The 23,615-nt window shown below is 41.6% G+C and overlaps 1 protein-coding gene across 12 annotated transcripts in view; it reads right to left on the reverse strand.

Annotated features, from left to right (window-relative positions):
- The window catches only part of Ikzf1 (IKAROS family zinc finger 1), a 102,336-nt gene that overhangs the window by 18,311 nt on the left and 60,410 nt on the right, over positions 1-23,615 (reverse strand). For 7 of the 12 annotated variants that reach the window (XM_074065518.1, XM_074065514.1, XM_074065511.1 and 4 more), the window contains exons 4-6: positions 18,538-18,597; positions 9,299-9,559; positions 3,698-3,865 (exon numbers count right to left, since the gene is read on the reverse strand). In XM_074065518.1, the coding sequence (XP_073921619.1) occupies positions 3,698-3,865; positions 9,299-9,559; positions 18,538-18,597 (489 nt within the window). The remainder of the gene's footprint in view (positions 1-3,697; positions 3,866-9,298; positions 9,560-18,537; positions 18,598-23,615) is intronic. The other 5 variants (XM_074065515.1, XM_074065510.1, XM_074065509.1 and 2 more) reach the window with 3 other exon arrangements.

Genomic DNA, 23,615 nt, shown 5'->3' on the forward strand with positions numbered 1-23,615 from the left:
CTTTTCTTATACAATACGAAATATTTTGTGTAAGATTATACAACATGAAGATACAAAATAGAAAGTTATAAGGAAAATACAAAATGCATTTTTACATGCATGGAAAATATATAATGGATTTTGCATAAACAGAGCTGATGGAAACCCTTTCTCTTGTCCTGAAAGGACATTTGCATGATGTAGCTTCTAGATCAACCCTCTTTATCAAAACTCACTTTGAAGATGGACATATTCCCTACATATTTGTCTATACGACATATGGCTAGTGTACTAGTCAGTGGTGTTCTAAACAACGAATTTAGACCTTCCTGGATTTTACTGAGTAGTATTTTAAGAAATGAAGAATAGCAAGGAATCCACACCATGTCTGTATTTAAAGACTTTAATAGACGTAACAGATATTTAAGAGAGAAAATGTCTTCAATTACTTATATGAGGAATATAAACTTCCACCTTAGTATCAAGATCATCTTCTTTCCTGTGCTGCTTGATTTAATATATTTCCAAGTATTTTATAAAAATCAAGACCATCCAAATAAGAATGTTTGGTAACTGATTTAACCAAAACTATTGGTTGGTTAAATCTCTGTTGTAGGTGAAGAGAAGTTATGATTTAAGACTAATATGAAAAGCAAAGCTTGACTTTTGGAAAGTATAATAGAGAAAGACAGGGTCTTTATCTATAGAAAGTGATAACACTCCAAATACTAGCAAATAATGCTGAAATATGGAATGTTGCCTATAGTTGCAAATTTTGCTGAGTACTCTTTTAGAAATTTATAGGTTATAGATAATCACTCCATGTCCTTTCCTAGAAAATCTATAACTCTGGTGAATTTTCATGATCACAATTGCCTCCTGTAGAGATGACATGGTGTCTGAATATCAATTTCCCTTAGTATATGATCAGTTTTAACTCTGGAACAGAAGAAATATGTTCATTGTAAGCAACTGAACTAAAGTAAGTGGAAAAGAGTCTCTAATGAAGCTTGCAACTTCCAAACAAACAGTGAGGAAGGAAGGTTCCCCTGCCTTCCCCATCATGACCCCCAAGCTCCTCTTCTTATCACCATGAGACAAATTCTGTAGCCACTAAGGTGTTGGTGTCTGGAACCTCAGGCCACAAGCAATTGCTAAGGGAAGTCACGTGGGTGACCCTGGATTTTAATGGAGTTTGGGGCATGGCTGCTCTACAAGGGAAGAGAATGTTGTTACATCTGAGTTTGCCAGATGAAAGGCAGAAGTCTTCACCTTGTCTTCGTGAATCATTATGAAGAACCTAAGTCACTGCTTTTTTTTTTTTTTTTTTGGTCTTCCTAAGAGCTGTGTGTGTCAAGGGCACCTTCAGACAAAGAGTCAATCCTCAACAGCGCCAGGTCTGTGATGGGTTTCTTCACTAGCTCAGCGGTGGATCCATATCAGAAGTGATCATAGTCCACCACCTAATTACTCCTGAAATTAGCCATGTTGGGAGCAGGAAGGATACTGTCATGCCGCAGATTCAATAAGCAAGCACGGAGCAGAAAAATATAAAATGCTGCACTAGATGATCCTAATTAATTACATAGGAAAGAAGAGAATGACATCATCTTAGGTTTAAAGGACTGACTGTGGGAGAGGTTTGTATTGCAAATCCGAGGAGTCAGTCTGAGGGTGATGATGATATGCTGTGCGAGTCTTTGCCTTTTCCACTGACTTGGGGAGCTGTGTGTCCTGCCAACCCAAGTGCAATGTCAATTGTAGGGTCTGTGTGACCCCCTTATCAATGATGGACCTGAAGCTGCTTTCTCCCAGGTTGCCTGTTAGCACAGATGCAGCCTACACAAGCCTGTGTGTCAGTATGTCCCTGGCATCACCTACATCTCCAGATGTACCACACATGCTTATCACTAACACATGTAAACACATAGACATGCTCCTTGTCATGGTGTCATCCCTTCATCTCAGGGAGCATTCCATTCTTCCTGCAGCAACCGCCCCCCATTCCTGAGTATGTGTTCTTTCTAGGATGGGAGTATGTGTTTCTTTCTGCTGCAGGGGAGAGCATCTCCTCTGTTGGGGACAGCTACTTTCTCAGTTGGTTTTAAGAAGCTTACTGGAATCACTGTGAGCATTTGTAAGCCTCCTACATGTCTCTCCTCAGGAAGCAGGATGGAATGGAGAGAAGTCTCAGGGACACAGCTTCCTTCCCTCTTTCCCCAGATGTCTGGGCGAATGAATGCCTTTCCAGTGGGGACCACTTGCTAGAAGAACCAGGCTCTGGCTAACACCTGCTAAAATGTGCACTTCACCCTTTTCCAGGACCACTATAGAATCTCACACTTATTTAGGACTCTCCAAAGTAAAGTGAAAATGGGCCTTGGACATTTACTGGAGCCCTTCTCTTATTGGAATCTCTCCTGACCCTCCTGCTGGGACCACCTGTCCTTTCCCTTCTGTTGCCTTGACACTCTGTTATGTTGTGAGTAGGATGCTTGTGCTTTACCAGTATGCACTGGTCCCTTCTTGGTACATGAACATTCTGAGGGGCTCCCAAACTGTGGGGTGAAGAGATGGACACATGAGAGGTCTCTAAAACCTGCACCATGAAACACACTCATCACATTTGAGAAGAGATGGCCTGAGCCCTGTCAGCCTTTCACAACCTACTTCCTGGAGGTGACCCCTCCTCATCTTGTCACCCTGGACTGGGAGGACGTTGGCCTAAGGTATCTCCATTGCTCACAGCACCTGCCCTGAGTGGCTGCTGCTGGGAGAAGTCACTGAGCAGAGTGCTGGCTGGGCCATAGTGCTCTGTGAGGGCAGGGACAAGGTCCATCAGCTCCTGCTTGCTCCTACATCACTATCCCCCACTGCCTCGGGTGAATGACATCTATGCCTGTCCCATCCCACAGACACACTATAGGCAAGCACAGTACACAGCAGGTGGCCAAGAGTCTTTATGTCTCATTACCTGGGTGGTAATGAGCCACCCAGGAGGCAGAATATCTGACCTAATTCTGGGATGATTTGTACAACTTGAATTAGGAGTGTTTCCACAATTGTGGCACATTTATGCTAATCATGATCTACCTGACACTTCAGATTATTTAGGCTATACTTCAAGAAAAATGCTGCTTTCTAAAATCTCTGGATAGCCCCAAACTGGCCTCCCCCATCTTGGATTCTGGGATGAGAGTTACTCTTGGACTGGGCTGACAGGGCTGTGCTCTGAACCACCTCTGTGTACCACCTCTGCAAAGAAAACTACTCCTATTCCTTCCATCTTGAACCCTGAGTATTAAAAATACTCAATGGTAAGACAGTGGAAGTGTGGCTTAACCATGAACATAAAGAAATGTGTCTGGAAACACTGGGGCATGATAGTATGGCTGGAGAAAGTATGGCGGTGGAATCCTGCACAAAATCCCACTTACCTGACACAATGGGATGCGGAAGCCTCTTCTGAAACATGCAAGGAGGGCACGGTGTGCATGTATGCCCCCACCCGCTGACTTCAGTTCAGTGGACAAAGTGGAACACTAGGGAGGGGGCCAATGTCAAAGTCAAGGTGGTTGACACCTCTGAGGGCTGTGAACTGGGCAGGGGAGAGGGCTGTGGAAAGGATGCTCAAAGCAAACAGCACCTGCCCTGGGGCCTAGCACAACCATAATGGAGGGTGAACCTTAGGCATCCCGGCTTCACCCAGGGGACCTACCGGAGTGCGTCCTCAGGTGGCCAGTAAGGGCGTCCCTCCGGCGGCAGGCATAGTTGCAGAGGTGGCACTTGAAGGGCTTCTCTCCGGAGTGCAGCTTGATGTGCCGCAGCAGGTTGCCCTTCTGGGTGAAGGAGGCCCCACACTGATTGCACTGGAAAGGTCGTTCTCCTGTGGCAAGGAGAGGAGAGTCGACAGTGAGAAGAAAACTCAGCACAGGCCCAAAAGGACCGCTGCCTTGCGACAAAGTTGTTTCCCATGGGGGCCGGTGACTTCCACCGGCTGCAGGTTTGATAGAACACGAGGCTTTCAGACTAAACCTGCCAGCTCCTTAACGCTTCACTGGCTGGGTCAATTTGATCTGAAAATCTAATTTTTTTTCCCTAAATCAGAATGGCACATCACAATGCAAATTCAAACTCATTTAAATAAAGTGACTGCAACATTTTGTGATGAAGAGCCACTCTTCCTGATCAGCAGTTCTGGAATAAACCAATATCCAATTCTGCGTGTTGTGGCATTTGGTGGGGTTTTTTAATGTGGCTTTTTTCAAAGGGTCTTTAAAATATGCCACTGAAGCAGCAAAATAAAAAGGAAACTCATTAAAAATGCATTTCAGGATCACAAGTTCATTTCAGCGTTACATTCTTATATTTAAATGAAAGGCACTTCATTATAACAGTTATAATAACTTCTTTTCATTTACATTTTCCCTGTATTTTCCCTTTCAATTTCTTCCCCATTACCTGTCTGTCCCTAAGCAGGCAAATCAGGAGAGAGACAGACAGAGAAAGTATGAGGGTATGAGACAGAAAGAGAGAAAGAGAGAGAGAGATGGAGAAAGATTGGATAAAATAGGAAGTTCAGAAACAAGGCAGCCAGAACCCCATCTTCCAAAGGAAAGTTCCAAATCTGTCTACAGCAAGTGCCTGAAAGTCCGAGTTACATGGAGATTTCTTGCCTTTTCCTTCTTTCACAACTTCTAAAGCTCTTATTTGTCTATATCATAGAAGACAAATTATATTTCAAGAACAAACACTCTAAGAGATGCGATTTAGTTGTGAATAATTCCTCCAGGGTGGCGCTAGTGGATTTGTGATGGAGAAAAGCCTCATGGGCTTACACCCTGGATCTGACAAAGGGGCAAACAGGTATTTATGAAAAAGGAATAAGGTGTGGTCCTGCTAGGCCATCGCAGGTCTTGGGATCTACCTCCTTGAATATTTCCTTTAACTCCTACTTACGGGAGTGACACGTTTGTCATGCCTAAGTACATATTAAAGCTCTTTTGAGAAACAAATGCTTCATTTTTAAATGGAGAGTGCTATGTAACCATAATTCTTGGTGTGGAATACCATGAAAATATATGCCCTGGGGACAATTTTTTTTCTTAGGAATAAAGAATATTCAAATGCCTATTTAACCATTTTTCCAATATGATGAAGAAGAGAGCACTTATCAACAATGATTGCTAGAAATGTACCTGGAGTCATTAAAATACACACTAGATGAAATTTTTTTTCTTCGCATTTTTATTTTCATATTATTGTTGTACTGGGGGGATGCATTGTGACATTTACAAAAGTTCTTACAATATATCACTCCCTCTTATATGAAATCTTAAAGTGCATATTGGCACTTGAGTTTTCTGATTATCATCACTCTCTTCCAGTGGACAGGGAAGATATAAAATTAGAAACTAATTTACAGTGATATTCATTTATGGACTAATTGGAGAGGTCTTGATACCAGCTGGCATGTATTCAATATTTCTCCTAATCCTGGTCTAGATTGGGCTTGGGTGAGCAGAGAGAAACGGGGTTCAAAGTCAAGTGGAGAAACCTACTTTTTGAGTTCCTAGTGCATGCACATAGTTGATATTGTATGGAGAAGTTAAAGAGCTTAGAAGCCAGGCAGTCCTGAAGGGATCTCTTGTGGAGAACCAGTTGGTTGCTATGAAACACACTCCTGGCCTTCACTATATGTAATCATGAAGTGTGTGTTTAACTCCACTGGACAACAGGAAGAAGAAGAGTGACCACCACGTACAGGGAGACCTAGACAGAGAGAATTAGAACTCTCCTCTGTCCGTAGCTCTCATCTAGACATGGGACTCTCAGGTTGGATGGAAAGAGAACTAGGAAAGCCCACATTAAAGATGTGGGGGACACTCCTGGTGATCCAAGTGTGTTTGTGGCATGAATCAAAGCTTGTGATCCCAGTCCTGTGAACCCTTTCTGTGTTGGGGAGGGGCTGAAATGCCATGTCTCCCCTAGCTCTGACTTGCTGGAGGGAGAACACGAGATACAGCCAGCAATTCAGGCAGTGGGAGGCAGAGGACAGACGGTTACAGTTACAGACAAGCCACCCATTTGCAGGAAGGAAAGGTTGCCATTTCTTAGAGATTGAGATTTGTCTTCTAATTTGAGCCAATGCCCTCATGGATCCTGCTGTGCCTGGTGTCTTTATCCCCAACACAAGGCAAGCTTCACTGGAAATCGATTTGTTTTCTGATTCTTGGGTGGGCACAAATACTTAGCCCTGGGGTGAGGGGTCTTGAATACAGTGTTCCACTCACTCAAGAGAGGTGTTATAAGAGGACAAGTCCATGGAGCAATGCCATGAGACACAGCCCACATTTCTATGTGCTCTTTTTGTTGCCTGCCTTCTGTAGATCAACAGTTTTCTAGTGTGGCTAAGTTCAAGTTTCCCCAAGCTTGTATTCACTTACATTTAACTGGGACGAGGAGTTCATATCACAAATTCCAAATTTAGTTTTTCCGTCTCAGTGATTCTATACATTTTCCATAGGGCCATTTTCTTGGTCTTTTATTATTTAGAATAATAACATATGTGCACAGTATTTCCAGCTTTTTTCCCCACCATCATGCATTTGATTCTCACCCTCATCCTGCCACGAGGCAGAGACAGCATTGCTATGACACCTGAGTCACAAACATGAAACCAAGCAGCCAAATGGGAAGTGAAGCATTGGTACCAACCAACTGCTTAAAAAACAGCACCATGGCTCTTCACCAAGGTGGTGATATGGGTGGAGATCGGGGCTCTACCCAGATCACCCCTGAAACACCTTAGTTTAGCAGGGGCAATGAGGAAGCCCCATGCCTAGCTGACTAGTTATGGGCACTGAGGGGGAACAGTAGCATGGTCCATGTGGCTTGTCCAGCAGGGCATCACATTCTACCTCAACTCCAAAGTGAAGAGCATTAGAATGTCTCTGCTTACTGTCATGCCCTCAAGTGGCAATTCCCAAGCCTGGGGGCTTGTTAGAAATGCTTGCTCTCCAGCCCTGCCCACCCCCACCCCCAGGTCTGAATCACAGCCTGTGTTTTCCCATGTGGTTCACAGGTCCTTTCAAGTTGGAGAAGCCTTGCTCTGAAACTATTAACATACAGAATATAGGAAGCACCCCTTTCCTAAAAGATTCTACCCAGACACCAGGAAAATGAAAACCTTTCCTGTACAACTAGCTATTCAAACGTAGTTTGGCCCAAGTGAGGGTCTCTTTGTACCTATCCATGGCTTTCTATATTCATGGGTGGGAGATGTACTGTGGAGACAAGCCTGTGACAAGCAATGAGCACATTGCTTCAGGGCCTCTTCTTGTTTTTAAGTACAGGGCTAGATAGGAATGATACAACTGATGCTCTGCCCTCTTTCTGGAAGTTACCTGTTCCGTAGGTGAAGAACTGAGCAGATTGAGGTGTCTGTAACATTTAGCTGCTAGTTGTGGGGGGAGTCTGCAGCAAACAGTAGGTGCTATTTGCATATCTGGACTTGGCAGGTTTATTCATTAAATGTAATTATTCTTTTTATCAAGGCAGGCAGTCATTATATTTTGGCAATTTAATATGCCAGAATTTGATTCACTTATCAAATATTTATTTACAAGAATTTTCACTGTAGAGTCTGGCTTTATATGAATTAGCAGGAAAGTAATTCATTTGTAAGGTTTATTCCTCATTAAGAATGTTATTACCATAGGTCCTAGACAGTTCCCTTAAGTGTCTATCATAGGGAAACTTACCTTCACGTTAATTTCTACCTCATTACATAAGGAGAGAGTGGATTACTCTCCTACACATTTTTCTTAGGCCTGGATGTGACTGGGTAATTTGAGGATTAAGGAACCCATTTAGAAAAGCAGTTTGCTTAATTTTAAAGGCATAGAGAATATGTCATCCTATAAACTGCTTTGATTTTATATAAAAATTACAATATCACAAATACATATATCTCCCGATAACTCAGTTTGTTTTTGTTCAGTGCTTGGTCTGAATTCTGCTTAATTTTTGGTAGACATACATTTGTTTGGCCTCATGTAAGAAGCACATGAAGCCATCATTTCCAAGTCATCTTTCTCACTTTCCTGAAAGCTCAGAAAATTTGCTCTGCTCCTCTAAGTAACTATTCATCTGTATTTGGCTTTTTGGAGGAGGGTTGTTGTTTGTTTGTTTTGTTTTTCTCCTGGATTCTGAAGTAGCAGATGCTAGTTTTATGATGCTAAGCTAAGGATGCTAAGGATGACAGCTCAGAGGCAAGGGTAGCTCATGGTCTTTATGTCTTATAGTCAAGCTTTCTGTGACTACTAGAGTTGGTGAACGCATCATGCTTTACCCACCTTTTGGGAACTCCCTACGGAAAGAAGATAAAAGTTCACTTGAAAACCAACCTCATGCGTGCAAATGAAGGTAAATGAACATCATCAGTACTTTGCTTCTCAGCTTCTTCAGTGTTATTGGTGGCGCACAGTTCTGCTGAATTAGTGTCAAACTGTTTGATCCACAGGACTCACTAGGAGAGCCATGTGGCACAAGGCTAATGTGGCCACCTAAGGCAGTGCTGGACTTCCCATACCCCTCAATGACAGGGCATCTTGTGAGCTATGCTAGGACACAGATCTCGGACACTAGATGGTTCATATTCCTTCATTTTTGGAGACAGAATATTACATTGTGTTATTTTCCTGAAGCCTCCAGGAAACCTTTCATTATGAGCAGGGTGAGACATGAAATTCTCTCTACTGGCCCTATAATGATCTATCCAAAGATTCTTCTATTACAATGTGAGCCCTCTGGAAACCAACCTCAACACTTTCTGAAAAACTACATTTCGCTGCTAGGCTAATGCTTCTAAACAGCCAGCCCTGTTAGCTTGAATATAATTAAAACATATACTTTACTGGTGTTTTCTCAGTGGGAAACCTAAGGACTCAGTTTTGGTATATATATCCACATCTTTTTGCCTTGTTTCGTTAAGTGTGGACACTTAACACATGCAACCCAGCGGTGAGGCTGAGACTAGTTAATGTACTATTAGATTGATACAGCTCACCTAGATGCTGTTACTTTCTCCTTTTAATTTATAGGGCTGAATAGGTACATGCTGAGAAGTCCTTTAAATATGATTCTAGAATAATAAAAACTCTAGGCCTCTGTACAACTTGGAGTCAACTACTTGCACAAATTCCTGTTAGTATGAAACATGCTCCAACATTCCACATAGACAGGGCATTTTGTTCTGTCCACACCCACCGAGACCTTCTCAGGCCACTGAATTAGGAAGAACTATGCCAGGCCTTACCAGTATGGCTTCTCTTGTGAACCATGAGCACATTGGGCCCGATGCAAACGATCCCACAGATATCACACTTTAGTTTTCCATTAGGAAGTCGAATGCCTCCAAGTCCTGACAGAGCCGAGCTGCCTTGGTCCCTGTGAGAGCCATTCATTTTCTCTCCCGAGGTATCAAGCATTCGTAAATCCTCTGCACATTCTTCCCCATTCATCTCACAGGCACGCCCATTCTCTTCATCACTCTGAGTCTCTACTTTAACATTACTGGCTGAAAGAGACAACACAGGAGGCCACTCAGTGTCATTGCAAAAAAAACTCCAGCAAAACAAAAACCAAACACAACACAACAAAGCAATACAGCAAAAAGGCAGTCAAATAGATACAGAGAGCCACTGAACAGAACTTCTGAGCCTGTCCCATGGGGAGGGCAGCCTGAACTTCCCATGTGTCCCTCTTACAGAGGGTTTGGATGGTAGCCCAAAGGATGCATCAGGGTACAGGAATATATCAGGGTACAGGAGTACAGGCAGGACCGTACTCCTTTGCAGTGGTCCAAACAGGCAATTCTGGAAATGCATGATAAGGCTGTTTATGAATGTTTACACATTAGGGTGGGACCCTCATTTTTGTAGGTCACTAGATCCACAGCCTTGTGGGATCTCAGGAGGGGTCTGGGGCTGAATCCTATTTGAATATCTGGTATTAGAAGGTCACACAGTCGACCTGAACTTGCTAGAATGTGTGAATGAAGTGGTTATCAAGTTTGAAAATACCTGCCAGACCCATAATGCTACCTTCCCTTATTTCATGTAAACATTAATGATTTTGGGACAAATCTTGCCAAATCATGCTTGGAGTTCTAACAAAAGATTTCCTTTTTTTTTTTTTTTTTTTTTTGTGCAACTGGGGTTTGAACTCTGCACCAGCCCTTTTTTGTGATGGATTTTTTTTTTTTTTGAGATAGGGTCTCAAGAGCTATTTGCTTGGGCTGGCTTTGAACTGCAATGCTCCTGATCTCGTCTCCTGAGTAGCTGGGATTATAGGTGTGAGCCACTGGCGCCCAGCAATAGATTCCTTTTGGATTCCCTTTCAGAGTTCTGCTTCTCTGGCACAAGGTCATTTGACTTCCTTTGAATCTTAAAGTGACATTAAATCAATCCTGTGTTCTACAGTGGAAAGATCCTCCTTTCCCTTTCCCCCATAAACTGTGAGCTTACAAATGGAAGAGATCAGGAAGAATCTTTCAAAGAGAAAACTGTGTATGGGGTCTTCCTTAACTGCTAGGGTTAATGAAGACAAGAGTCACTGCTTAAGCCACAAGTGTTGTAACTACACCATTTGCATGTTTGGCTTCCTTAAGAAAATATCAGCCATGTCTGTAATCCTCTCTACTTATGAGTCAGGCATCAGGAGGATCACAGTTCAAGGTGAGCTGGCAAAACGTCTGAGAGCGCCCATCTCAAGCAATAAAACTGGGCATGGTTGTGGAGCCTATCATCCCAACTAGGTGGAAAGTGCAAACAGGAGGCCACAGTTCAGGTTGGCTGGACATAAACATGAGACCCTACTCCAACAGGAAAGAAAAGAAAGGAAGGGCAAGAGAGAGAGAGAGAGAGAGAGAGAGAGAGAGAGAGAGAGAGAGAGAGAGAGAAAGAGAGAGAGAAGGAGGGAGGGAGGGAGGGAAGGAGGGAAGGAAGCAAGGAAAGAAAGAAAGAGAGAAAGACAGAAAGAGTGAGTTGGGTTCTAGCTTGAGTAGTAGAGCACCTGTCTAGCAAGCTCAAGACTCTGAGTTCAAACCCCAGTACCACCAAAAAAGTGTGTGGGTGGGGGGGTGGGATGGCGGGAGAGAAAGAGGGAGACAGGGAGAGAGAGGGAGGGAGAGAGAGAGAGAGAGAGAGAGAGAGAGCGAGAGAGAGAGAGAGATTTGTCTGCATTCTTCTTAAACACTAATGATGTACCAATGAGTCCAGCCCTATAATGACTGGGTTACACATGAAGTTATTATTTTACTCATAGCTTTCACAGACTCATAAGAGAAGGGAGGTACATTTTGCTGAGTAAAATAATCATAAGATTGCTGATAATCAAGACCACATTTTTTTGTTGTTGTTTTAGGAAAGGGTGTCATAGTCTGAGCTGGTCTGGAACTTGCTAAGTAGCCAAGGCTGCCTCCAACTCGTGATCTTCATGTCTCTACTGAGTGACGGCTGTGATCACAGGCATGTATCATTATACTGGACACAAGACTAAGTAATTTTTGGTCAACATTTTCAATCAATGATTCTCCAAGTTTGGTCCCTGGAAAACCAGCATTGGCTCCCCAGAGAACACATCAAAAGTGCAGATTCCTGGGCTCTCCGGCCCTGTCCATTTGGAGACACTGGGGTGCGTCCAGAACTCTGTTTGAATGAACCCCTTGGGACTCTAAGGTACATTCTAAATAATCAGCCTAGTTCCCAACCTTCTGAATTTATTCATCAAATTCCTCTAGATTTGAAGAGCTGGAGTCCCAGACACCAAAAACAAACTAGCTCTGTGGAATCTCAGCTCCTCTACTTAAACACACAAAGGTCTTAGGCAAGTCATGCAACCTCTATGTGCCTTGATTTCCTCAAACAGAAAAACAGGAACTATAAGAGCACTGGCCTGACAAGGTAGCTGGGAGGGTTCACTGGATTGATGGATGGGACAGTAGCTCAGGACTGGAACTGTTAAGTGGAAGCATGCTCCCCTTGGAGCCAGGCTCTGCCTAACCCAATAATGACTATGGCACAGACCTGTGCCAGGCATACAATACTTTAATGGCACTCTCACAAGAACTCTTTAAGGGAAGTGCCTTATTATCCTATTATACAGTTGAAGAACTGAGGCACAGAATGGTTAACAGTTTGCTAAGGTCATACAGTTAACAAGTGGCAGAGCTGGGAAGTCCTGAGCTAGCACACTTGCCTCCAGTATCCACATTTCTAGCCACTTTTAGGCCAGTGTTTTCCCGTTAGCTCTTTGGAAAAAAGACTTAGAGCCAAATAAGGGAATGAAATGAATGAACTAGGATATGGGCCATAGCCCCCACGGTGAATTTGAGGCCCCCAAAGTGAGGATATCCTTTGAGGCTAACTTGTGCTATCTCTTCTCATCAGAACTGTCTTGAGAAGTCCAGTGATGGAGAGTCTCCAAATGCTGGTCCCTACAAGATTCTGAAGATCCGAATCTTGCATCTCAGAGCACTTTGTATCTTTGTGGTCTCCTGCTAACCTCTCCCAGCTGCCAGACAAGAGGTCAAATTCCATTGCAAATAATGGAGATGAGGCAGGCAAGGATTTGCCATTCAGGCAATCATGCTCAATGACTGCTAAGGTCCCTCTAATCAGTATTCTGGGTATCTTTCTAGGTGGAAAGTAATTCACTACACCCTATGGCTCACCAGTGCCCACAGTCAACCTTGCTAAGGTTTGGATGCATGACTTCCAAAGTCCCATGTGTTAAAAGTTTGGCCTTCAGGGTGTTGCCATGGAGAGATGGTAAAAAAAGTGGGGGCTTGGGTCACTGAAAGTATGCCCTTGGAAAAGACTGTGGTACACCAGTCTCTCTGTGTGTCTCTGCTTCCTGGCTCATGATGTCAGTTCTATTCTGACTCTTTGCCATCTGACACTTTCACCAGAGGCCCAAAGCAATGGGGCTGCCTGATCTTGGATTGAAATCTCCAGAACTATTGAACTAAGTAATCTTTTTCTCTTTATAAGTTAATTGCCTTGAGTGTCTTATTATAATAATGCAAAGCTAAGTGTGCCTTTATAAGAAGCAGCAAGTCCTGGGTTAGCACGTTGCTTGTAGTCACAGAATGCCCTCCTCCACGCTGAGATGCAGCACAAATATCCTCAAGAGGTGCTAGCACCGTCCTCAGACTTCCAGCTTCTTTATTATTTAGATATTACCTGGTTTCCAAAATTTGTTATAGCAACAGATAAATGGACTAAGTCAAATTTGCTCTGAGGAAATACGGCAAAGCTACAAAGATCTGTGTACTCCTTAATTTAGAATTGTATTCATTCATTCATTCATTCATTCATTTATTTGGAGGTAGTGGGGTTTGAACTCAGGGCCTTATGCTTGCTAGGCAGGTGCTCTACTGCTTGAGCCACTCTACCATCTGTGTTTAGTGTTGGGTATTTTCAAGATAGCGTTTTGAGAACTATTTGCTTGGGCTGGCTTTGAATCATGACCCTCCTGATCTCTGCCTCCTGAGTAGCTAGGATTACAGGCATGAACCACTGGTGCCTGGCAATTTAGGATTATTTTCAACTACCCATCTTTATGTCTTGGTTTTTTTGTTTGTTTGGTTGGTTTTTCTAGTAATTAGGGTCTGAACTTACTTGTTGCACTTGCTAGGCAGACGCTCTACCATTTGGCCTCTAGTCCTTTTTGTTATTTTTGACAAGGGGTCTTGCTTTTTTCCCAGGTCTGTCTAAACCATGATCCTTCTATTCCACTGTAGCTGGGATGACAGGCATGTGCCACCATACAGCTTTTTTCATGTTGAAATGGGGTTTTCTGAAGGCTTGTTTTTTTGCATAGGCTGGTCTCGAACCCTGATCCTTCTGATATTAGCCTCCGTATAGCTTGGGATGATATATGTGCATCACTACATCCAGCTTTTGGTTGACATGGGTCTTGCTCAATTTTTGCTCATGCTGGCCTTGAACTCTGCTCAATGGATCTGAGACTCCCAAGTAGTTAGGATTACAGGCATGAACCACAGAGCCTTGCTATTTTTTTTTAAAGTGAGACTGGAGCATTCTAGAGCCCACGTGGAGCAAATTACAGCTGATGTGGCAAGTTCTTCCTCCACAGCACTGCAGTAAGGCATATAAGCCAGGAGCAAACAAGGCTGGGAAAAAGATACCACACAGAACAAGGATTGGGATGATCCCCTTAGCATGTTCTCGACTTGGCTGGATTTCATTAATTTGCAGGTAACCAGTTAAAGAGAATTTATTCTGGCTTTTCTGAGGACACATGCATATATGACACCTAAGAACATGCCAGAAGCGACCATGTAATTATGCACTGATAAGAAAGATGAGTGTTTGTACTGTGGGGTGTTGTGGTACATGGGCACTTCCTGGAGTGGAGCAGGACAGCAAACCCATGGACAGTGACCTTTGGGCTTCTAGCATCAGGAGCAGAAGTTCTGCCATGGCAGGGTGCTTGCACAAGGAGGAAAAGCTAAGTGTCAAGAAGGAAGCAGATGAGGAAGTATAGGGGGAAAGCATGCAATGGATATTGCCTTAAATACCACACCCATCCTCAAAGACAGAAGCCTTGGTATCAATCATTAATTTGACTAGGGACAGCAGAAAATAGGATTTTGGCATTATTATCCTACACAGCAGTGCTGGTAACAGCTGTGACAGAAACAAAAGGAAAAAGAGGTTCAAAAGGCAGGAGAGATCAGTGTGGATACCCAGATACAATTTTGGGTAGTTGTAAGATGGATGTGGGTTAAGAACTATCTATCTATCTATCTATCTATCTATCTATCTATCTATCTATCTATCTTCTGCTTATCTATACATGCATCCATCCAACCATTGATCCATCCATCCCACTCACATCTATCTATCTATCTATCTATCTATCTATCTATCTATCTATCTCTATCTATCTATCTATCTTTCCTTCCATCCATCCATTCATCCATCCATCCACCTATCTATCTGTGAGATCTATTACACAGATCTATATGATCAGCAGTTAGGAATTTTCAGCACTGGAAGAGGTTAAACTCAAAGGAGAAAATCAAAGATGCTGTGACGATGTAGGTATCTGAGAAAGAGTATGCAGACAGGATCCCTAGATTTCTGTGGGCAAAGCCAAGGACTATAAATAGTGCAAACATGGCTGAGGGCTCACATCAGCAGACACTATGCATATTTGTGCATAGGAATTCCATAGGAGCCACTGAATGTTCTAGAGTTGGAAGCTTGCCAATGAGATAAGGATGAATTCTAGGTCATGTTATGACTTGAAAAGGCAATGAAGTCTAAGAGAAGGAATGGATGATCAGTGCCAGGGGGACTGGGTGCTAAGTAAGCAAGTAGCACTATCAGTATGGTATATTCTAGATATAAGCAGTATGTGGATTTTATCTACACAGAGGGGAAAAGTCCTCATATCTTTGTGGACAAATACAAATTGGGTGGTGGCTATGTAGAAAACCCAAGGAGTTTTCTGTTCACTCAAAGAAGCTGTTCACAAAAATGGAGGTCTCTGTCTATTAAGCTTAGTTGTGGAATTATTTCAATGAGATGCTACAATCTTGCTCAATATAAGGAATATACTTATGAATATTTTGTAAACCCCATCCCTACTCTACTTGTTAGAGCAATGATGAATTCAGTAAGATGCTGAACTGAACTGATTAAATATAGAACATGAAATGGAGGCTGAGTTTCTTTTCTCTAGAAGGCTCAGGCTCAGGACTGCCTGGAGCTCTTCCATTGACTGAGAGAGAGAGAGAGAGAGAGAGAGAGAGAGAGAGAGAGAGAGATAATGGACAGGAACCCAATTTTATTATTTAACAAATGTGGCTTATATTAAGAGTGAATGTTTCCAATCCTTTAGTCAAGAGCTGTTTTCCTTCCCAGATGTTATTTAAAATTAGAAAAATTAAAATCTTATCATCATGCATTATAGAGGCCTTCTATATAGTTATTAACCCCATAGTCCTAACACAGACTTCCTATTAGGAACATGGCATGGCCTTTCACATATAGGCAAGTTCAGAATCAATGAATGTGGAGAATCCAAGGAACTCTGAGGTCAACAGGAGCCAAGAGGATTGGATTCACTGCCAAGCATTATATGCACTTATGAATAATTGAACATTTTTAATGCATAGGTAAAATGTACACTGGCAATCCCCACCTTACAAATGGACTATGTTTCCTCTTCATTTTCATTTCCTTTCTAGAATGTGCCCTCAGATTTACTGGAAAAGTAAATTTTTGGTATGCAGAAATGTACTTTTCCATTGAAAAAAAAATTCTGAAGATCATTACTCCAGTATGAGTTTAGACCATGTAAGACCTAAATGCTCAAAATTTTAAATGTAAAAGAGAAATAACCTTGCAGAACCAGTAACTAGTAACTAGAAATAAAATGGATAATACTTATGATGTATCTTGACATTTTCTATGATAATTAAATGAAAATTTGAGATGAAAGATATATGTACATATACACAATATATACATATATATGCTTTTGTGTTGCTTCTAAAAGAGATTTGTGCTGTTTTAAGCACTTTAAAGATCAATAGAACAATGTATTTAACATACTATCACTTAAAATATAGGATTGCTAGCCTGTCAAGGTACGTTACTAGAAATACTCTTCTTTTTCCATGTTTAGGCCTTTAAATGGAATGAAGTCAGGGAGAAAGAAGATAGGGAAAAGAAAGAAAAGTAAAAAATATAAAAAGTACCAGTTGCAAGCACAATATACATTGTCTCCTGGTATCCAGGGACACAAACTGGAATAAAGATGGTAGAGGAGGTCAAAGAGGTTATGTTAATTTTATTTCAAGAATAAAGAAGTGTCTAGGGGCATGGAGGACAATTTCTTCACTATGACCACGAGGTGGCAATATTAGCCAAGAACAGTTTGGTTGCTGCTGGGTGGGGACTTCGAGAAACAACAGGATATTTACAATTTGAGGATATTGGAGGGTGGGGGAGAAGAGAAAGAGAGACAGAGAGAGAGAGAATAACGTTTTATAAATACATTTGTATACATATATAGATATGAAGTATATAAATACATTTCATGTTTCATAAAGCTCCCAGTATCTTGTATCCTATATGTCCACATGCAGCAATTTGCATCCTTCAGGGCTCACCAAAAGATATGTTTGAACATTGCTATATAATTAGGCTTGAACCTTCCTCGGATTTAGTGAACATGTCTTCGGGATGTATTATTTTACTCTTAAGTGCATTTGACTTCTCAAAACATTTCAATGTTTGACTAATCATCTCAAAATTCATATGAGCTTCTTCTCAGGGCACCGTGATTTTCATACAAGCACATACATGTATTCACATGCACAGACATTTATATTTGCATACAGACATATATCATAAAAGTAAAGAGCGTGCTATTATTTCAAAGTTGAATGAAAAGAATAGTAGCAAGAGAAAGATTTCTATAGACTTCTGTATCCTGGAAAAGCAAATTCAGTGTGTGAGAAAAAGTCTACCTAGACTGATAGTGCTAGATCCTTTACATATGTTTTGATAACCAGGATGTCAGAAATCTATTTTTTAACTGGTAGGGACAATCTCTTACATTTGAACTTGTATTTGCAATTGCTACAATATTAATAAGCTAGGTGGAGGGTGTAGTTCAGTGGAGAGCACTTGCCTAGCATGTGTGAGGCTCTGGGCTCAACCCCAGCACCACAAAAACAAAAACAATAAACCCCCAATATTAACAAGCGCAACCTGTTTTTTTGGTATTCCTTTATAATATTAGAGAATTTACTGTAGGCGCTGAAGACTGAAATTCTAAGCATGCTATCAACGTGTAACACTTTAATAATCAGTTCTCTGTACATTTAAAAGGGTGTTTTCTATTCTTTAAAATATTCTCTTAAGGATGTTGCCCAAATATATTTATCACTTAAAATCTGCCAATACCTAAAAAAGAAAAGTGAAATTAACATCTGGTTTTGGTTTAATAGCTCAGAGTAGAGCTGCCAGTGGGGCATAAGAATGTGATTGTTCAAGCAGCAAGGTACCCCTGAAGGATGGCCTGGAAGCCCGTGAGTTTTCTCAGTTCTGCAATGAACACTCCAAGCAAGAGAAAGAGAGTATGTCTTCTCTTCCTGTCTGGCAAAATTGCAAAAATAATCTTGAGAACATGCTGGGTTGTTTCATGGTGATGGGAATTATGGACCAGCAAGATACAATCATGACATTAATCACAACACTCCCTACTGTCCCCCTCTCATTCTCCCCTAGCACATCTCACAACTATCACCACCTTACTTCTTTGCTGCATAAATGATGCCCTGATGGTGAGCGTTTAATGAATATAATGGTACATATTTAATTTATCTCATTTTTTTCAAGTATAAAGAAAGATGTTGATGACACAACATGCAGTTCAGAGTATTCACACAATGGCATCTAAGTATGAAATGAACACACGTTTCTGTTTTCTAGAAGCAAAGCATATACTTACGAGAGAAAGATTTGGGAATTATTGCATGAAAATCCCTAAAGCCATCAGCCCCATATGTAACTGCAACAAAGAAGGCAAAAAAGAAAGCTGGGTTGTAATACCATCAAAGATACAGTAAGAGTTTAAAAGACAGTGTTATTATTTTTTAAAATACATTACTACTTAAAATCATTGACTATCTATAAATCTGCCATATCTGGTCATCATATATATATAGGCAACACTTGGCTCAGGCCTTCGGTCCCCAAGGGTTCCCAGCTCAAGCATCAAATCACAAAGAATAGTTGAGGACAAGCTCGGAATCTCTTGGAGGTGACAACTCAAAACATTCAAGAACTGTGAGTAACCTTAGCAGTAGTTGTCCAAGACCTTTGCTTCATCGGCCTCAGTATCTAATGGGAGAGTACACTGCTTCACAAAAGCAGTATGATTTTTTTTTCAAAGGTGGATTTCATTGCATGTTTTTTGTTTAGCTTTTTCTTAGAAAGTGTTCACAGAAAATTAGAAATTTCCCATGCAACACATTGAGTGGGGAAAAATTGTTGCTTTCCTCATACCTTAAAAAAGTGCCACCAATTTCTCTGGGTAGCCTGTGTCAGCCCCTTGTACAAATGGTACTGCCACCTCAACTCTTTAAGCTCTTATTTTGTTTCATAGGGCAGAGTGCCCAGTGGGTTCCTATGTTTTAAGACTTGGTACATTTTGCACACACCTGGTTTTCTCTCTAAAAGTCCACATGACTATTAAAAGTCTGTGTACAATACAGTTGCTAAATTAAACTTCTTGGACCAACTACTACTGAATTAGCAGAAAAAAGACTCTGAAGTGATCTTCAGGAAATAGACATATTTACTGATCATTACTTAAACCAATGTTTTCCAAACTTATTTGACCACAGCCCATACCTCTTCCCCCCATGAAAAACTTAATAAAATGTTTGGGATAGTTGAAGAGATACTTCCAAATCAACTTCTTGGGGTGACTGGTTTAATTACTGCCTAACAAACCTTTGCTCTTCTTGTATTTATTTTATTCCCTGATGGTTCAAAGTTTCTGGATAAAGTCAAAATCATGTATCCGATTACAATGAACTACCATAAATTGGTTTGCCTAGATAGGGATGTGTTTAATGGCTTACAAACAGCCGATAACATAATGCAAATTTTATTGTAAACTTTTCTATTCTTGTCACCTTTGTTGAGCTCCAAAACTTAAACTTTTCAACCCCAGTTGTTGTGTATCATGGGGGAGCTATCGTCTTAGATAATGGGAGAAAAGGCAAATGTGTTTTAAAGAGTAAATATTACTTTTTAAAATTGAGGACATTATATAGGTGAAGAAGTATAACAGTCTTAATTAGATCACATAGTGCTGAGATGCTGCCAGCAGTGACGATAATGTTGATAAGTTGCTTGAACATGACTCGATCAGCAAGATAACTTCCTAACATATCCATTCAGCTGCACAGTCACAGCTCAGCCACCTGCTATATGCACACTAATGGAAAATAAAACGGTGGTGTAGAGGGGTATTCATGGTTACTGGTAAACTAAGGAGTAAAGAAGCTGAGAGGTTGAGATTGCATATATTTTGTCTACCATTAGAAAATGTAGACTTGTGTAGTCTTGGGCCGCTCAAGTGTAAGGCTTGAAATATGTAATTTTTTCAGAACCCTTTCCATTGTGGACACTACTGCTTAGTATAAGGACTATGACATTGCATTGCTAGACATTCATTGTTAACCACCTTTCAAGAGAATCGGTTCTTTGCCTAGTGTAATCCAAATTGGCCTGCTAGGCTCAGAAACACAAAGGCCACATGTTTTCTCTCATACATGGAAGACAAATCTAAAAGATAAACATATACACTAAAACAATCATGATCATATACAAATCATATGTAGAACATTTGTAATAGGGGATCTTCTCTATGGAACTCAGGGGGAGGAGGGAAAGGAAAAGAGAATGGCAGAGCATCAACAATATTGTAAAACATCACATCTGTGCAAGTAGAGGATATAAGGATGTGTATTGAAAGCTGTTGAGTGTGAGGGAAGGGGTAATGGAGAGCAATGGAAGGGGTTGAATGGACCAAAGTAAAGTAGACTTACAATGGGGACACATTGAGAAACCCCTCTGAACGTTAACTTAAATATTAAGAATGAAAGACAGGACTGTAAAATAAGTACAATGTGTGTGGGGGGCATTAGTGAGTGGGGGGAAGGTGAATGAAGGAGGTTAAGGTGAAGGAATATGGTGGATGGACTTCATATACTTCTATGAAATAGAACAAAGAAATCTCTTGCAGTTGCTTTAAGTGGAGCAGGGAGTGGATTGAACGGGAGAGATGATGGGGGCAATGTAACCAGTGTACAATATAAGTCTAACTGGAATTGTTGCTATGAATCCCTTCCATAACGAATATATCCTAATAAAAAACCCCAAACAAATTAGCCTACTAAATTTTGTCCTAAAATATGATTCCTTATAAATTACAAGAAGTTTAAAATCACAACACAGCTGTACCTATCAAGTTCTACTCCCACATAGCAAAGTGAATCAATTAGTGCACACTCTTGTTCATGTACCACTCATATTTGTGCACACGACCTTTGAGTCCAGAAAAGGGCATGTATGGTGTTCTACCTTGCCAGATTATGATGCAAATAACAAAATTTTGATCGAGGCTGAAGTCCAGTCTATTGTGCTAGCCACTCAGTGGGAGTTTTACAAATGCCAGGTGCCTTACAAAGCACTTTCCAGAAACTATTTTAATCCTCACCATTGGCCTAGGAGGTTGGTACCATCACCACTGTAGTATTAAGGATTCTGGGACTCAAAGAATTTTCGGGAATTTGCCATCTTGGTTAGCATGTAGATATGCAAACTTAAGACTGCATCTAGTTGATATATGACAGTCAGTATTCAAACCATACATTCTTCCATGCAGCCTTCCCGGGTGGCAGAGGGTTTTTGCAAGCTGTGTCTGTGATGTATGAGAGGCACTAGAGAGAATGGAAGTTACTAGAACTGTGCACGTGTGTACACTTAGTGTATGTGCACACACATACACTCACCTGCACATGGGCACCGGAGTAACAATGCATTTCCCAATAGAGTCTCCCAATGAACAGATGGTCAATCAATGATTTGGAGGGTGTGGCCCATACAGCCTTCCTAGTTCCCCTGGGTGAACCTGGCATTCCTTACATATACCCAGGATGGGGGCCTGAATAAGACATGGACGTGAGCATCCTCAGAGGTACTGAGAGCACCTTGTGCTGGTCCCCAGTGACTGTGCTATCTAACAATGACCTCAGGTTTGTTTCCAGCAAGCTGTGACACAGGCCCCAGGCACCCGCTGCTCACTCTTTTCAAGAGATCTGCATCTGCAGGCTAGCTCTGCCTGCCACCACGGTCCTGTTTGAAAGTCTAAATTGCATTGCAAATCCACCATAAGAAGTAGTCTCTGTGGGTGGGACCCGGGAAGCTATTCAGCTATTGAGCTATTCACTCCAGTCTGGCCCTCATTTCTTAAGTAAATTCCACTCCCAAATTTCAAGCCATTGTTTTATAAAAGAGCACAGAGAGCAAAATGCATTGAATCTTTTCCTAAGTCCTCTAAAATTCACAAAACATATTCTTTTTTATTTATTTATTTTTATTATTTTATCCTTTATTATTTATTATTTTATCCCTTGTTTGGGCCTCCCCCGTAAGCACATTCTTCTTATCAAGAGTAAATTTAAGTCATTTTGCTAGGAATTTCTATCCCCAAATGTCTGGTGAACACTGTCATATAAAATGCTGACCACACCTCAAGTTATAAGTCCTATTCGCACTGCCAAATGATGAGTATTAAGGGAAAAAAAAGATGATATGCCTATAAACCACACTTTTTGGGTTGCATTTGATTGTGTGAGGCTGAGACGTATTTGAGATATTCAAAATGAGAGAAAGAAATCTGCTCCACTTTCAGGTCTAAAAAGGACAGTTACAATTTTCCATAGAAGGCAAATAATTTAGATTTGTATTTAGCTGAATTTAGAAATCTACTGTATTTTGACTTTCATAGAAACAGTTAAGCCATCAATCTTTTATTAACTTGCCTGTATGGTTTGCAGTGACCTTGGTAATGGCTACAGATCTAGCACTTAATGGCAGGGCAGCCTATACCCATGGCTGAGCTAGTAAGTTATGAGACTAGGGTTGTAAAGGAAAGTCAGAGATGAAACATCCAGGGCCATGTTTCTGCTGCAGTACTGGCCATGGATAGGGGTCCAATTGGATGGTATTAGTCCTTCCATACCTAGACATTTCATGGATGGATATGTTCATTCTTAAACCATTTCACACAGAAGAACACTAGCTATCTACCATTCACTCCCTGTTTACTAATAGACGGTACTGTTGTTTCAGCCTTGTAGAAGGGGTGGCTACAATACAAACAAGTTCAATGCTCTGTCTATGAATGTGGAACTGACTATCATCATATGAAGTTTCACACCTGTGCTGAGTGGCTTCTCAGGTGCCCCTCCAACTACATGCCCAGTTGCAGGGCCAGGGTGGCTTGGTGGCTGTCAGGTGTCCTCTTCCCTCCACCAGCTCCTTTTGTTCAGGCTTTAAGGAGTCCTATACAGCCTTGCATGCTGCATGGCCCTAGCATAGCCAATGGCCATGTAAAAGGTGGGAATGGAAGGCAAGCAGAACTGTGCCCAGGACCCTGGTGGTGCGATTCATCTAGGTTCTATCCTGCCTTTCGTTCCTTCTTCCCTCCAGACTCCAGATGGGCACACTCCTCTCCAAACTCACCTCCTTTCCCAGGCCCAGACTCTTTCCTGTATTCCCACATGGAATCTCCCCATTCCAACCCAACTAGGGCTCACCTCTACCTTGCCACAGTCACATTATCTCAGTTCCCTTACTGTTCATTTCCCTTCCTGTTCTCCAATCACATCACATCCATGAAGCTACTTCCATCATCCAGTGAAGGCTACAGCCACTTTCTACCTGTGCTTCCTGCCATCATCAGTCTCATGGGCTGCCAGGGACATGCATCATGTGCTCTGGCCTTCAGGT

The sequence above is a fragment of the Castor canadensis genome, chromosome 2 (assembly GCF_047511655.1).
Source record: "Castor canadensis chromosome 2, mCasCan1.hap1v2, whole genome shotgun sequence".
In the NCBI taxonomy this organism is placed as follows: Eukaryota; Metazoa; Chordata; class Mammalia; order Rodentia; family Castoridae; genus Castor; species Castor canadensis.